The sequence below is a fragment of the Lissotriton helveticus genome, chromosome 8 (genome assembly GCF_964261635.1).
Source record: "Lissotriton helveticus chromosome 8, aLisHel1.1, whole genome shotgun sequence".
In the NCBI taxonomy this organism is placed as follows: domain Eukaryota; kingdom Metazoa; phylum Chordata; class Amphibia; order Caudata; family Salamandridae; genus Lissotriton; species Lissotriton helveticus.
Genome location: NC_136069.1, coordinates 1,495,957,704 through 1,495,973,473, shown reverse-complemented (window position 1 = coordinate 1,495,973,473; position 15,770 = coordinate 1,495,957,704). Strand labels below are relative to the sequence as shown.

The following is a 15,770-nucleotide window of genomic DNA, read 5'->3' as shown; positions in this document are numbered from 1 at the left end:
TTAAGAAAATGTCATAGTTGGTGACTTAAACAATGAGGGTTGATCTGGCAACTGCTAGAAATCAATTTAGTTGAATGATAACCTTTAACTGTGCCCAAGGCAAGGCCTTGCTGGTATGAAGACTGCACAAACTGTAAAACCTCCAACAGGGGGGCCGAAAGTGGGTAAATGTGCCAGGAGGAGCACCAAGCTACAAATTTGTTCCTGCAGTAGATGTTTGCAGTCTTTTTTTTTAAGGATGCTTGGCTGCCAAAATAACCTCACTAATCTCAGGAGGAAGATCAAAGGCGTTCTACTTTTGCTACTCCATCTCCATGCATGAAGTTGAATAATGTGCAGATTTGGGTGCAGGACCCATCCTTGCCGCTGCGACAGCAAGTCTCCAAAGAAGCAGCCTGATCAGAGAACAGATACTCCTTGCCTGGTCTGGTCTGGAGCTAGTAAGATGACTTGGGGCTGGTCATGATCGTCTTGAGAACCCTGGACAGGAGCGGTATCGGCAGATTGGCATACAGGAGTCCCGAATTCCAGTCTAAACGAATGCGTCTGAGCGTGAGCTGCTTTGCAAAACTCCAACGTGCAGAAGAGCTGATGTTGTGCATTCTTGGCTGTGGCCAAATTTTCCCTATTTTCAGAAGAGACCATGCGCCACCTACTGGTGTAGTCTCCATTTGTGATCTCCAAGGCATCGCCCTATGCATTAGTCTGCCCGGGCGTTCAGAGATCCTGACTGGTCCAAAGGCGCAGGACCTCCTGGCACAGTCCATGGCGGTGGTGTTGTCCACGAACACTCGAACCAACCTTACTTTCATGGACGAAGGAGGCTTCCAATGCCAAGCAAATCGCCCTCTGCTCCTGAGGATTTGTGTGGGGGGAGGGGAGGTGGCGGTGATGCTAGTCCGATTTGCATTTTTTTTTTTACCCACCTGATCTTTTGCAGTCTTCTTCAAAATCTAGACCAGGTCAAAGAGATAACCTTTTTTTTTTTTTTTTTTTGTACACCAATTTTATTGGGGTTTACAAGCTTTTCCAGAGACCATCGCTGTATCGCATTTATCCTACAGTCAGATATAAAAGTACTGGACTCTGTGTACAGTTCCATAATGCTTTAACATAAAGAAGACTCTGGACTGTGCTGCCCTCGTGAGTCAAAGAGATTCCCTTGATGCTGCAGCCCCTGGGACATCCAGTCATTCTGCAGAGCCTGCATGTGTCACTGGGCAGGCTTCCTTGGCAGGATGCAGGAGGCCATCAGTTCCAGCAGCCTCAGTTTGTCTCGCAGTCTTACAGTTTTCAAAAATACAGTGCATTTTCTAGATTGTCAATGTTATCTCGAAGAGGAAAAACACATTTATTAGTTAGTTTGGTCTAGTTCTTTCTTCATCAAACCTAGTTTTATTTGTGCGTTGATGAGATTGAGAAGAGGTATTTGAAACTAATGCAGTTGTCATCTGTTTATACGTTTGTATGTACTATGGCTCAAACAGCGTCCCTGTTTGTCATGCAGGGATCAATTGAAGCTACTTGATCAAAATGGATTTGTAGCAAGATGAGGGTGATCTTTTTGTGATCTGGATTTAACCCCCATTGGGTCAACTTCTGCTCCCTGGCATCTATTGGCTGGCACACTTAAGGGCCTTACAGGAGAAGGGCACCTGTGGAGTAAGTTGTGTTTGCTGAGGCAGCATTCCCCACCAGTGTACCCATTCATCTGTGTGCAGATCAACACAACTCCCCTTGCTGGACCGCCCCATAAGTGAGAGCGTGGTGCATTCTTCAGAGTATTATCAATTACTGCGCCCTGGAGACCACTCGCTGATGGATTCAGTCTTCTGTGAATTCACCATAAAATTGGGAACACTTTTTTGGGGGTATTTTTTTTCTTCTTTTTGGAGTGGTGTGTTTTGGACGACAGAGTGATTGACAAGCTGGGGAGCAGTGTTTCTCTGCAGCTGACAGGGTTCGGTTCCTGTGACATTTGGGCCATTCACAGATCCCTATGGATGTGGCTATCCAGTCTGCTTTGACGTGCTCCCCCCAACCCTTTGGGGCATGGGGGACCTCTAGCAGAGTCCTCTTAGTGATTGTAGTTAGTCGCACCAAAGAGATACTGTGCTACTGTCTTCAACAGCTTCTTGTACGAGGCAAAAATGGCAGAAAAAATAAAGTATTTTTGGGGGGGGGGGGCGATCGAAGGCTCTTCAGAACACTTAGAAGAATGACATGATGTTCAGTGAATGTGCCTTTGACTCAAATCTTTCAAGAAGCGGGCACCACTGAGGCAGCTGTACAGTGCAATGAACAAAAGTTGGAGGGGTTATCCAGCGGAATGGTACAGCTGGAGAAGAAACAAGGAGGTTGGGCAGACTATGCATCAGATTGAAAATACTGTGATCGAGTGGGGCAGATTTATACTATTCTGTTAATACTGGCTGGTGCAAATATCCAGCGGAATGGAAATACAGAGAATTTTACACCTGTCCTCTTCTCGTTTATACTGCTGTCCCTCCACTGGCCTTTTCTCCAACTAATCTCATAACAAATCTGCAGTGTTTGAGTTTGGTCTTGATAGCTGGGGGAAAACGTATAAATCAATAGTAGTTTTTTTAATGTAAATACTGAGTGTATAATCTTGTGGCTGGGTAACATTTGGCTTTTAATGTCTGGGGCTGATAATGCTCTCTATCGTTTGATATTGCTGCTAAAACAGATTCTGGTATTTTTTTAATCCAGTTTGCTTTTTTATTAGTAAATGCGAATATACCTGTAACTGTCACTAAGACTTGCTGCTCAGGCAAAGAAGCATTTTTGTTTTGCAGATTACTGTCCCACCATTAGGCTTGATTAGAATTCACTTTGTTAGATCTATTGCGTTTTTGTGCAGAATGCCCTAGCATTTGTGGCGAGGTAATGAAGATCAGTTCCCAAAGCATGTCTCAATTTTTGACACCCATCTGATCTTTTGATATGAGTTACAGAAAAATGTTGGAATTTGGCGTGCACACGGAGTGTCGGTCTTTGTGCTTTTTCAAAGTTGCTCTAAAAAATTGTTGCATGGTAGTTTTTTGTGCTTTAATCTTTTTTAAAGTTCTCAGTTGGGAAGTGTGCATGCAGATGATTTATCAGCGGATGTAACTGAATGGAGCTTACGTTTTTGCTCTGTTCATGAGTGTGAGATCCGCAGACTTGCAAGAGAAGCTGTCTGCAAACTGTATTGATGATAAAAATGTACCCGTGGCATTGCGGTAGAGTGGGCGCATCCCACCCTCCAAGTGGGGTTTGAGGTAACCCCCAATGGCTGAAATTGTAATTCTCACCTAGGAAAATAGGTATTTTTGTTGCAACAGGGGCCTGAAACATTCTTGGAACACTATGCATTTTTTTCTTTACCTCAAAACTTAAAATGAGAATTCAATAGTAACACATTTTCATTTCTTTTTGCCAAAATCGCTCTATTGTTACCAGTGTGTATTTAGGCCACAGTTGTGTCCTGCAAGTTGGACCTTTGTGGAGCATCCCAAAATCTGTACTCAACGTTCATCGTGGTTTGTAGAGTGCCAATTGATTATTGATAGAGGTAGTTACAGTGGGTTTCAAATGTTCTCTCCTTTGAATTGTTTTTTACATTTTTTTCTTAATATGTGAAATAACAAACATTCTGCTGGAGGACAGTGCCCACTGGTACTAGTGTGTTGATTAGAATATGTATCCGACAGACTTCTTGTTCACTGTGGCTGCCAGGCATGACTGAAAGCTGATGAAAGTTTTAGCTTGGATCCAGTTCTGCTGCACATGGCCTTTGAATGCACCTAACAGCTAAAGGGGGCCATGTGGGCATGTGTAAAGGCACATGATGCTTTAAAGTGACCTGTTGCACATTTAAATGGGTTCGTAGTTTGACTATATTTACTGTGGTTACATTTGGTTCATACTTTCATGCAATGTTTTATTCCAGTGTGTCTATGCATAACTTGTTGATGGCATTGTAGTGTTTTAAATCCAGCAAGAAGTTAAATGTTATTAAACAGTAGGCTTCCCATGAATCGTAGATGTTTTTGGGATAACATTTTGACCATTTGACACTATTGTTTCAGCATTATGTTGGCCATGGAAATGCCATTAATGAACTCAAATTCCATCCGCGAGACCCGAATCTCCTTCTGTCTGTAAGCAAAGGTAAGGGTCACACCTTTAAATATTGCCCAATAAGGGAACATTGGCTCAGTAAAATTGATCTCCCAGAGTTTGATTTTTGTTAACCAAGAATGTGAAGTGGAGTGTGCTGATACTGGATTCCTTTTAAATAACGGGTACATTAATAAACCATACAACCTAAAAGGAATGATTACAGCATTACTCTATTTACTGTTGTTTCCAGCATTCTTAGTTAAAGTTTCAGTGATTGAGACACTTAGGTGAAGCTAACACGTGAAAGGATGTTTTAGCCTGTGCATGTTCTGATACTATGTGCACTGGAGTGAAGAAGAAAAATCTAAGCTCTGTGACTTTTGTGTAATGTGTAGTAGCACAGTAGTGAGTACTGTTGTTTTTTTTTTTTACTGGGCACCTCGATATTGGAGCCTCAACTCATAAGTGAATAAAAAATACCATTAACATATGGGCGAGTCCTTTCCAAAGCAGTTGTTCTCTTTTTATCTTGCATTTTCGCAGTGTGGTGGTTGAGCATTAAAGGCATTCTGCAAACAAATTGTTAACCTCTTTGGTGTTGGTTGAAATTGCATTGGCTCTTTTTAGGAACCTCACTTTGAACAGTATTTTTGCCAGTATACCTTGTTTGATTCTTAACCATTTCCAGTTGTTAAAAAAAATATATTTTATTTTGTGGTCGTACCTTGATCCTAGTTAGTAACTTTCAAGTAAGATATCCTGTTGGCCGGAGTACACTCTGAAGACTACCAACACAGTCCAAAACACTGCGACTCGGATCAACTGTGCAGAACACCTGGAAGCTTTTCAGAAAAGTTTTTTATTTCTTTGATATTTTTATGATGTGCAAATGCATTCCACTCTGGTAACACCCTTACTGGTTATAAACCATCCAATAAATACATGAATTAAACATGTAACACTAAGGATATCGTAGTGCAGAGGCTTGGGATCTTGCTGAAATAGATATTTTGTGTTAAAGATAAAATGTATTGGAAGGGTTAAGGGATAATTAAGAGGGTCAACTAGAGACCTGTGCCCCAATAATGACCCAAAAACTCAGTAACGTCATGCAGGAATTGGGTGTTCAGGACGCCTGGCAGGAGACCCACCCCACACTCTTACTTTTTACATGCCATTCACTTACTCACGGATCCCACAGTAGGCTAGACAGAGTATGGGTCCCAGGTACTCCAGCTTTTCTTGATGCAGAAGTCACTCACTTGGCACGCTTCATGTCTGACCATGCACCGGTGCGTTGCTCAGTGACGTGGGGGGACTCTCCCGTGCTGGGTCAGAGGGGATAGAGATTTTCGCCAGACTTACTCGAAGATTCAGTAGGGAGGGCCGCCCTCGCAAAGGTGGCAACAGATGACCTGGCTCAGAACTTGAGGGGACCGACTGTGAGGGCAACCCAGTGGGAGGCTCTCAAGGCAGTGGCATGGGGGGCGGTGGCATGGGACTGGTGTATGGGTTGAGAAGACAGCTACTGGGGTAACATGAGGTGAAAGAGAAAGCCCTAGGTGCAACAGAGGCATGGGACGGACTGACTTTGATACGGGTGAGCATGAAAGCGTGCAACACACACTTAATGCAGACTTTTGGGACAGACCAGACTAGTATACACTGACACCGTATCAGCAGAGTCTACATGCCGAAGGGGACTAATCGGTTGTCTTTTGGCCTGGATCCTGCACAGGGAACAGACATACACACTGACGACCACCTTGATGGCCAAAGGAGGGCACCTAGTCCACACCAGAGCTGGAGTGCTGGAGCTTTTCCAACGGCACTTCCTGCAGGTTTACACTGCAGTCCCAGGGGTGACCGCTATATTCCCTTTGTTGGGGAACTGGCTCTTCTGCGACACTTGCCCACAGGTGTGACAGAACTGGACGCTAAAATTACTGTTGACGAAATCCAAGATGCATTGCGAGCTATGCTGGGTGCCAAGGCCCCTGGGTCTGATAGTTCTCCGATTGCCTTTAGCAGGTCTATTCAAGCCAGCTGGCACAGCCTTTGCTGCAGGTGTATGAGGAGGCCTTTGAGCCTGGGCTGCTACCCCTGGCCATGCGCGTGGGGGAAGATAGTTATGCTGCTTAAACCTGGAGGACACGACTGAGATTCTGTGGCGTACCGGCCCCTCACCATGAAACTCTGATATCAAAATACTTTGCAAGGTACTAGCAACCAGAGTGGCCCCGCACATCCTGCACCTATTCCACGAGGATCTGTGCAGGTTCATACCATCTCGCAATACGAGTATGAACATCAGAAGGCTGACACATCCTGCATGAAGTGCTGCATTGCGACGAGGAGCTAGCTCTGGTGTCCATAGATTTAGACAAATCATTCAATTTGGTGTACTGGGGTACCAGCTGGAGGTGCTGTCTTCGGTCCTTGTTTCAGCCGTTGAGTGCAGATACTATACACGGCACCCAGTGCCAGGGTCAGGGTGGGACATAGGCCGGAAGGGTGGCGGCTGTAGAGAACGCGACGGGGTTGTTCATGTTAGACCTGTCAGCCCTTTGGGTGGTCCCTCCCTATTTTTCTCCCCTTTTTGCCTACCGTTTTCTTTTTGTCTACTCTATTTTTGGATGTTGACTTTTAAACCTCCGGGCGTCTCCTCACTGCTAATCAGTGCTGAGGCGCAGGTGTGTCCTTTCTAAAATGGTGGCCTATCGAGTATCCAAAATGGTTGCCCTGCCAGGAGTTACCTCAGAGACATGGCCCATAGGCTAGCATTAGGGGGATCTAGAACCTTCTGGTCCCTTCTAGTGACCTGGGCCTAGGTTATATAAGTGAGCTCACTGGCCGGCCATTTTGTCCACACTAAGGAACTGACTGGATTGCAGACTGCTGTGTATGTGGAAGGGTGATCCTGACCAGGTTGATGGTTCTGAAGAGCTGCTGCCAGGTGTGGTGAATCTGCCTCCCTACCGGCTGAACTGGCCCAGCTGTGAGAGAGATCAAGAGGATCCAGTAACAAAGTTGGGAAGTGGTTAATGATCTCCATTCCCCCCATGAACTTTGAGATCGCCAGGTCACAGAGGGACACCATGTCGCCTAAGTAAAAAGGTGGTGAGTGTAAACCCTGAGGGGACCTGCGCTGCTGCTGCCCTTTCTAGCGGAGTGAAGACTGATTGTGGGGTTCCTAAGATCTCCTCAGGATTTAGCTCCAACGTTATGAGAGTATTGGTGACGCCGTCAGACTAGCAGCTGTCCAAAGAAAGATTCCCTCCGGGGTTGTCTGTGCAGAGAAAGGAAGAGGAAGGGAGGGGGGGTTAAGGAGAAACCTACATTACCCTGAGTGTTAAGCGACCTGTCCCCCCACCCCTCCCCCCGCCACAGATAGTAAAGAGGGAGGAAGGGGAGAATTCCACCGATACCTTGAATCCCCCGGAGTTCGTCCAGCGAGAGCGTTCGTTTCCTGTTGTGCCGCTGGGTTCCGGTCAGGCGAAGGTGCCGGTCCCGCTCCTCAGCGTGAGGCATTGGAACTGGATGGGGCGGGTCCCGCATTGAAAGAGAACCGCCCTGTTGTTACCTGCCTGGGCTGGTGGGTGTCGTCAGCTCCACCTATCGGGAGGATCAGGGCCGGGGCTGGAATCTGGAAGCGGCCGGCTCACCAGTGGCGGTGACGTGGTGAAAGGCGCTGGACGCTTCTGTCAGACGTGGGGGAGAGGGAAGAGCTAAACCGGCCTGGGATTCTGGCCGGTAGTTCCCACCGCATTTGCCTTCCGTTCCCGGCCCGAGTGTGGACTAAAGACTGGGGCAGGGCTTGAAGGGATTGTCGGCTCCCTCTGTTCCAAGAGCCAGTAAGATCCTCGAGTGAGGTAAATTGACACGAGTGTTGTCGAAATGTTCCCCCTCCGTCTACACGAGTGGGGAATAATTTGAGGTGTTATATTCGGAGTCGGGGATAATAAAACACCGGATATATTGGTCTAGAGTTAGATAGAGAAGTGGAAAGAAAAGAGAAACTGTTCGTCACAGCCCCTTGAAAGTGAGGCCTGGGGTGGTATTCAGACTTGGATTCCCACATGGTTTGTGTACAGGACTTGAGGGAAAACGTGCAGACAATAGAGGAAGATAAATAACTCAAGAACACAAAAGTTAATCATCCTATGTGGGGTTATATCAGTAGCTCTAATTGATATGAACTGGATGGCTGCCTAGTTGGAATACAATACCTGATTATCATCCCTCTGGTATATGTGACAACTTCTTTTGCAAATTTATAGGATTACCTGTGCTTTCTATTTATGAAGTGTAACCTCCTGCTTGATACATTAAAACTGTAAAGTAACTGCCTGAGATAAAGTATTAAGAGGAGCTGCCCAGCTCATTTCATCTGTTGGATACTGAATTGTAAACAAAGGGAATGTGAAGCTTTAATGTTTTGATTAATCATATGTGGAAATGCCTCTGAAGTAAGTTTTTCACTGTTAAAAACTGAAGTTGATCTATGAACAAGAGATAAAGCTTTTCCATACTTTTTTAAAGATGGTGTGGTGTCATTTTTAAGTGGAGGTATGCTGTGTTACTGTAGTGAGTGTGACGCAAGCCCAACAAATTGCCTTGGAGTTAGGCCTTTCCACTTGGTGCCAGGCTACCCTAGGTGGACCGGTAACCCCGGGTCCAACAGTTCACTCTTGCTGCTTTTATTCACTCTGGCAATTGAGCTGATAGTGATCTGGGAGCCCAGGGAACTGAGGCATTAGTACGGGCGGAATCCCACACATTATATCCCTATATGCAGACCATGATTTGTCCTACATCTCCTCACCACGCTAGACTGTCCCGAAGGGCCATCAGGTATTGGAGGGGTGTGGTGGGTGTTAGTTGTTGAAGCTAAACACACACAAATCATTGCTCTATCCCCTTGGCTCGGTTGCCTAGCCTACCCTGGGTTGATCTCCCATGGCTAGGTCTGCAATGGGAGACGGAGCACTTCTGGTACCAGGGTATTCAGGTGGCAGTAGAAGATGCTCAAATATTGCAACTCAATGTCTACAAGAGGATAGACGCCTTGAAGCGCTCAATGAGCTTCTGTACCACCCTTCACCTATCCTCAATTGACAGACTGGCGGTGGCCAAAATGGTGGTGCTACCCTGCTGTTTATACATGTTGCAAAACGCATTATGTCCCATATACAGGCGGATATTCAGAACGCTGGACTCCATACTAATTGAACTTTACTGGGCAGGCTGCCAAAGCAGAGTAGCTCTTGCCACGGTGACCCGCACATATGAAGACTTCCGTCTCGAGGCACCGAGACTGGATCTTTATTATTATGCCACACCGCTTCAGCACGCTGCTTGTTGGCTAGACGAAGTGGACAACTTGGATAAGACATTGCAGTGCGACCGTAGACCCCTGCACTGTTACTGGAAGAGGCAGGAATCCCTGACGCAGTCCCATATGTTGAGTCAGACTGCAAGCATTTGGCAGACCTTTGTGGGGCGAAACTAAAAGCGCGCACCCTTCCACGGGGAACTATCTGTGTGGGACCTCGCCCTGGTGGGTAGGATTATGTCCGGCATGTCATACTGGGCATGGCAGGAGGGGGGATGTGGCATACTGGTGGACCTGTACGCGGGCGAGAGCTTTATCACCTATGAACAGGCGTGCAGAGACTTTGGGCTGGGTCAGGGACATTACTTACAATACGCCACACTGTCCAACCTATTTAAAGAAATATGGCCCACGCACCCCTTAAAACACTCTGACCTTAGATGTAATGCTTACATGCGGAGCGGTTAGACGTGTCATTTCCCTTTTATATAAGGCCATGAGGGCAAATGTGGTAAAACCTCCCTCAAGGGCTTGCACTGCATGGAACGCAGATCTGGAGGAACCCGTGGAGGCTGGACATTGGAGGACCGTGGGCGTGACTGCAATTCTCAGTGACGGAGACCTTTTCCCCACTGAATTAAACCAAGCACTTAAGACTGTGGATAAAGCTAAATATCAGAAGTTATGCCCTTAAAAACAATAACTAGCTTTGGAAAGACTTTCAAGCTGCTGCAAAACCCCTGAATTGCAAATTCACCAACCTACTGCCCCATTTTAAGATGATGGTTACAGGAAGGGGATCGAGAGGAGCAATTTAACATTTCAGGCTAGCAACAGGTTTGTCTTTTAAAACTCCATGGAGGTAGAATAAGTGATCATACACAGTCAACACTTTTGCCTACCACAGGGTCTATGGTGCAGTCTGTGCACCATCTTTAGCCCCGCCTCTGGTGGTAGCACATGACCTCAATGCAGGATGTGCAGTTAAGTTCCAAAAGATCATGCGGTCTTGGAGCCCATCCATTTCTGCCCCATTTGCTTGGTCTCAATAGTAAGCGCAGTTGTGTTTGGCACATGTATAGCTTTCTTAGTCTAGCTTCCTCTCTGAATTGTAAAATACCTTCATTCTTGTTTGTTGCTTGCTTGGGCATAGTTGGTTCCTCTTTTCCAGGCTCATTTACTTCGGGCACTTCTCCTTAATGACACAAAGTCCAACTGTAGAAGTGTCCCTTTTTAAAATGGTCACCCCCAGTTTGTGCCTTGTATTTGATGCAATATTGTGTGAAATGCACTGGGTTCTTTCCCTAAACCTACTCAACTATTCAATTGTTCACCTACAGGTAAGACCTTTAACACTCCTTTAAGCACCTAGTAAATGGTATCCCTGGTACCTAGGGAATGGGTACTAAAGAGGGTCCCAAAGGGCTGCAGCATGTATTATGCCACCCTAAGTGACCCACCACCAAACCCATGTAGACTGCCATTGCAGGCTGCTTGAAATAGTGCAAACAAGTGTGTGTGAGGGACACACCCTGTATGCCATGCCCCCAGACACCGCATGCAATATATGCAAGTCAGCCCTACAGCAGGCCTTGCAGCCCTAATGCAGGGTGCATTCTATTACATGCAAAGGCATATCTGCTTGAGCAGAAATCAATCAATCAATCATAGCATTTGTATAGCGTGCTACTCACCCGGAGGGTCTCAAGGCGCTTGGGGAGGAGGGTCCGCTACTGCTCGAACAGCCAGGTCTTGAGTTGCTTCCTGAAGGAGAGGTGGTCTTGGGTCAGGCGGAGGTGGACGGGGAGGGAGTTCCACGTCTTGGCAGCCAGGTAGGAGAAGGATCTTCCTCCCATGGTGGCTCTTCGGATGCGGGGAACGGCGGCGAGGGCGTGGCTGGTAGAGCGTAGCTGGCGGGTGGGAGTGTAGGTCAGGCGGTCGTTGAGGTATCTGGGGCCTTGGTTGTGGAGAGCTTTGTGTGCGTGGGTGAGGAGTCGAAACGTGATTCTCTTGTTGACGGGGAGCCAGTGCAGGTCTCTCAGGTGTCAGGAGATGTGGCTGTGTCGGGGGATGTCCAGGATGAGTCGTGCTGAGACGTTCTGAATGCGCTGGAGCCTTTTCTGAAGTTTGGTTGTGGTTCCGGCGTAAAGGGTGTTTCCGTAGTCCAGACGGCTGGTGACTAGAGCCTGGGTGACTGTCTTCCTGGTTTCTGTGGGGAGCCACCGGAAGATCTTGCGTAGGATGTTGAAGCATGACGAGGAGACGGCGTTGACTTGTCTGGTCATCGAGAGGGAGGAGTCTAGGATGAAGCCCAGGTTGCGTGCGTGGTCCGTTGGTTTGGGTGCGCTGCCTAGGGCAGGGGGCCACCAGGAGTCGTCCCAGGCGGAGGGTGATGATCCAGGATGAGGACTTCCGTCTTATCTGAGTTCAGTTTCAGGTGGCTGTTCGTCATCCACTCGGCTACGTCTTTCATCCCTTCGTGTAGGTTGGTTCTGGCGGTGGCGGGGTCGTTGCTGAGGTAGAGGATCAGCTGAGTGTCGTCGGCGTAGGAGATGAGGTTGTGTTGGCGTGCGATGGCCACGAGGGGGCTCATGTAGACGTTGAAGAGGGTGGGGCTGAGCGATGATCCTTGTGGTACGCCGCAGATGACTTCGGTGGCCTCGGATCTGAACGGGGGGAGGCGGACTCTGTGTTCTTCCGGCGAGGAAGGAGATGATCCACTCCAGTGCCGCCTTCTGGATTCCGAGGCGCTGCACTAGGGTGCGGTGGCAGACAGTGTCGAACGCTGCGGAGAGGTCCAGGAGGAGGAGTGCCTCTGTTTCCCCGTTGTCGAGCAGGGCTCGGATGTCGTCAGTGGCTGCGATGAGGGCGGTCTCGGTGCTGTGGTTGGCTCTGAAACTGGACTGTGAGTGGTCGAGGGATCCATTTGTCTCGAGGAAGGCGGCCAGCTGCCTGTTGACTGTCTTCTCGATGACTTTGGCAGGGAAAGGAAGGAGCGAGATGGGACGGTAGTTTTTGAGGTCGTGGGGTCCGCTGATGGTTTCTTCAGTAGGGCACTGAGTTCAGCGTGCTTCCAGCTCTCTGGGAAGGTGGCGGTGTCGAAGGAGGTGTTGATGATGTCTCGGAGGTGGGGTGCGATGATGGAGTCTGCCTTGTTGAAGACGTGGTGAGGGCAAGGGTCGGTTGGTGATCCGGAGTGGATTGTGTTCATCGTGCGGATGGTGTCTTCGGTGCTGACCGGGGTCCAGGCGCGGATGGTGGTGGTGGGGGGTGTTGGTGGGGTCGTAGGGTGCGTCGGCTGTGTGCTGAAGCTGTTGTGTATGTCTGCGATCTTGCTGTGGAAGAACGAGGCGAGCGAGTTGCAGAGTTCTTGCGATGGGGTGATGTTGTTTCCGGCGCAAGGGTTCGAGAGCTCTTTGACGATGTAGAAGAGTTCTTTGCTGTTGTGGGAGTTGTCTAGTCGTTCCTTGAATGCGGTTTTCTTGGTGGTGTGGATCAGCTGGTGGTGTTTTCGAGTGGTGAGCTTGAGGGAGGTCATGTTGTCTGGTGTCTGGTCTCTGCGCCAGGTTTTCTCGAGGGCTCGGCAGTTCTTCTTAGAGCTCTTGAGTTCGTCGGTGAACCAGGGTGCTCTCTTGTTGCTGGGTCTGACGGGGGGGGGGTGGGGTCTTCAGTGGAGCGAGGTCGTCTGCGCAGTTGCTGATCCACCTTGTGAGGTTGTTGGCGGCTTGGTTGGGGTTCGCTGAGCTGGAGGGAGGGTGCTGGCTCAGGGATGTGGCGAGCTGTTAGGCTGTGATCTTTTTCCAGCTTCTGCGGGGAACCTGTTGCGGGTGGTGGTGGGTTGTGGTCCTTCTGAAGCTGAAGTGGACGCAGCTGTGGTCTGTCCAGTGGAGTCCGGTGGTGTGGCTGAAGGAGATGTCTTTGCTGGAGGAGAAGACGGGGTCAAACGTGTGGCCGGCGTAGTGGGTGGGGGTGGTCACCAGTTGCTTGAGTACGAGCTTGTCCAGCAGGGTGATGGTGTTGCGGTCATTGTTGTTCTCCAGGTGGAAGTTGAGGTCCCCTAGGAGGATGTAGTCAGCGGAGGGGAGGGCATGCGGGCTGATGAAGTCGGCGATGTCTTCGCTGAATTGTGTGCGTGGTCCCGGGGGTCTGTAGATGAGGGTGCCTCTGGGGGTGGTCTTGGGGTCGGTGTGTATCTGGAAGTGCAGGTATTCGGCGGCTGTGAGGGTGTCGTCGGAGTTGGTTGTGATGCGGATGGTGTTCTTGTGGGCGACGGCGATGCCTCCTCCTGTCTGGTTGGCGCGGTCCCTCCGGGTGATCTTGTATCCGTCCGGGATGGCGATGGCGATGTCAGGCGCTGAGGAGGCGTTCATCCATGTTTCCGTGAGGAAGGCGACGTCTGGAGATGTGGAGTCGAGGAGGTTCCAGAGTTCGGCGGCGTGTCTGTGGACGGAGCGGGTGTTGAGCAGGATGTACTTCAGGTGGTTGCTGCTGGTGCTCGTCTTGGCGGGTTTGATGCAGGTCCGGATGCAGGAGACCTTGCAGGTTTGGCAGGTGAAGGGTCCGTGGGTGCGTCCTGGGGTGGCTCGGTGGCAGCCGGGGGTCCGGCGTCGTCGTAAATCCGGCGGGTGGGCTGGCATCTTCGGGGGCCAGGGGTTCTGGCGCTGGGCGCGGTCTAGGCTCGGACGGGCGCAGACGTGCTTGCCTTCGGCGCACAATCGGCGCACCCGCTGCGCGTACGCATGCGCTCTGCCATATCTGGAGGGTGGGGGGGCGGGGCGAGGGAGGGGCTGCTGGGAACAGATATGCCCCTTTGTTCTCTAGTTCAATTGCCAGATAGTACAGGTGAACAAGGAACCCATCTTGAGTACATGTCCTGGGCATTGGTAATTGAGTTCCCCCAGCTATGTTATGGCTTCACTGAATCCTATGGTTTTTGGTATCGAACAATAACCACAAAGTAAACACCTGGGTCTAATAAAGAGAGGTACGGAAAATTAGACAGAATTAATTTCCCCACCCACCAGAGGTGGAATATTTCATCATAGGGAACCTAATAACAATATGATGCCTTGTCACTCTGCAGGCTACATCTTCCTCACTAACGGGGGGCGCTCAGAAAGGTTTTCAGAGGTATGATAAATACCTTTATAATGAGCGCAAAGTGGCGAGGGAATGCAGGGAGTGAATGTAAGAATGTGTTCTAAAACTGGCTACAAGGTAGACAATGGGATTTACTCATGTGTCCATAGGTCAGTATTTAAACCAGCAGTAAGCCAGTCTGGCGTGATTAAGTCTGCTGGATTTTCTCAAAGCGGTAGGTTGACCTGTTTCTGGCTTTGACCCTCCTCCAAGGTGTTGCGGCATTCCTCAGGACCCATGTGACAAATGCTCCTGCTCAAGTGCTCCAAATGAAAGGAATGAAATTAAGATACAACACCAGTGGTCCAAATATATGTCCAGAGTAAAGGGATCCACTGCAAGTCTCCTGTAAAAGATAGTATACATAGTATTAGCCATACAAACCACATTAGGAAGTGGGATAATAACCAATTCTCATACAATTGACCCACACTACCAATTGGGTGATCGTGGGATAGTTATTTATACACATTTTCTATATACATCACCCATGCAACAAACCTGTGCCCTTATACCAAAGTAAGGGGACAGGAGAGTATAGCAGGGGAGTTGGTCCAGGCTTACCTGCTAATGTTGAGTCTAAGGCCTCTACTCAAACCTTGGCGTGAGGCTCCGGGTGTATTCTCCCTTATAAACATATCGGAGGGAAAACAACGGGTAGAGAGATTTTTAGAATAGAGAGCAATTAAAAGTAGAGGATTAAAATTACTACAAAATTGACCGATATATGACCAGTGACTACAGTCTTATCAATATATCAAGCCCCAGGGAGAGGTTTATGGTCTGTGCTGCAATATTTGTTATAAAAACGTGCACAAAATTAGCCCAAATAGATAACATACTCATTCAGGTGTGTTGTGTGGTATATAAATATATAAAGGTCACCAGTCTATTCCTTAATACTTAATACATAGTAGAATTCTTACTCAATGGTCTAAAATACTTAATAAATAGTAGAATTCTTAGTCCATGGTCTAATGTATGCCTCCGAGCTATCTAGCAATATGTTTGGAATAGCAAGCCAGTTTTAAGCGTTACTCAGTAACGAGAATGGCTAGAGTTGTGGTTAGTTTCCCACCACGATTAGCAGGTCAAGCAACTCTTTAGTGGCAGGATATTTTAAGAGATTCATTAAATTCCCCGCAGTGTGAATCTACTAGGACAACTG

The 15,770-nt window shown here is 48.4% G+C and overlaps 1 protein-coding gene across 1 annotated transcript in view; it reads left to right on the top strand.

Moving 5' to 3' along the window:
* EED (embryonic ectoderm development) overlaps positions 1-15,770 on the top strand; it is a 125,331-nt gene that overhangs the window by 44,129 nt on the left and 65,432 nt on the right. The window contains exon 6 of the mRNA XM_078658443.1: positions 4,095-4,176. Coding sequence (XP_078514569.1) covers positions 4,095-4,176 — 82 coding nt within the window. The remainder of the gene's footprint in view (positions 1-4,094; positions 4,177-15,770) is intronic.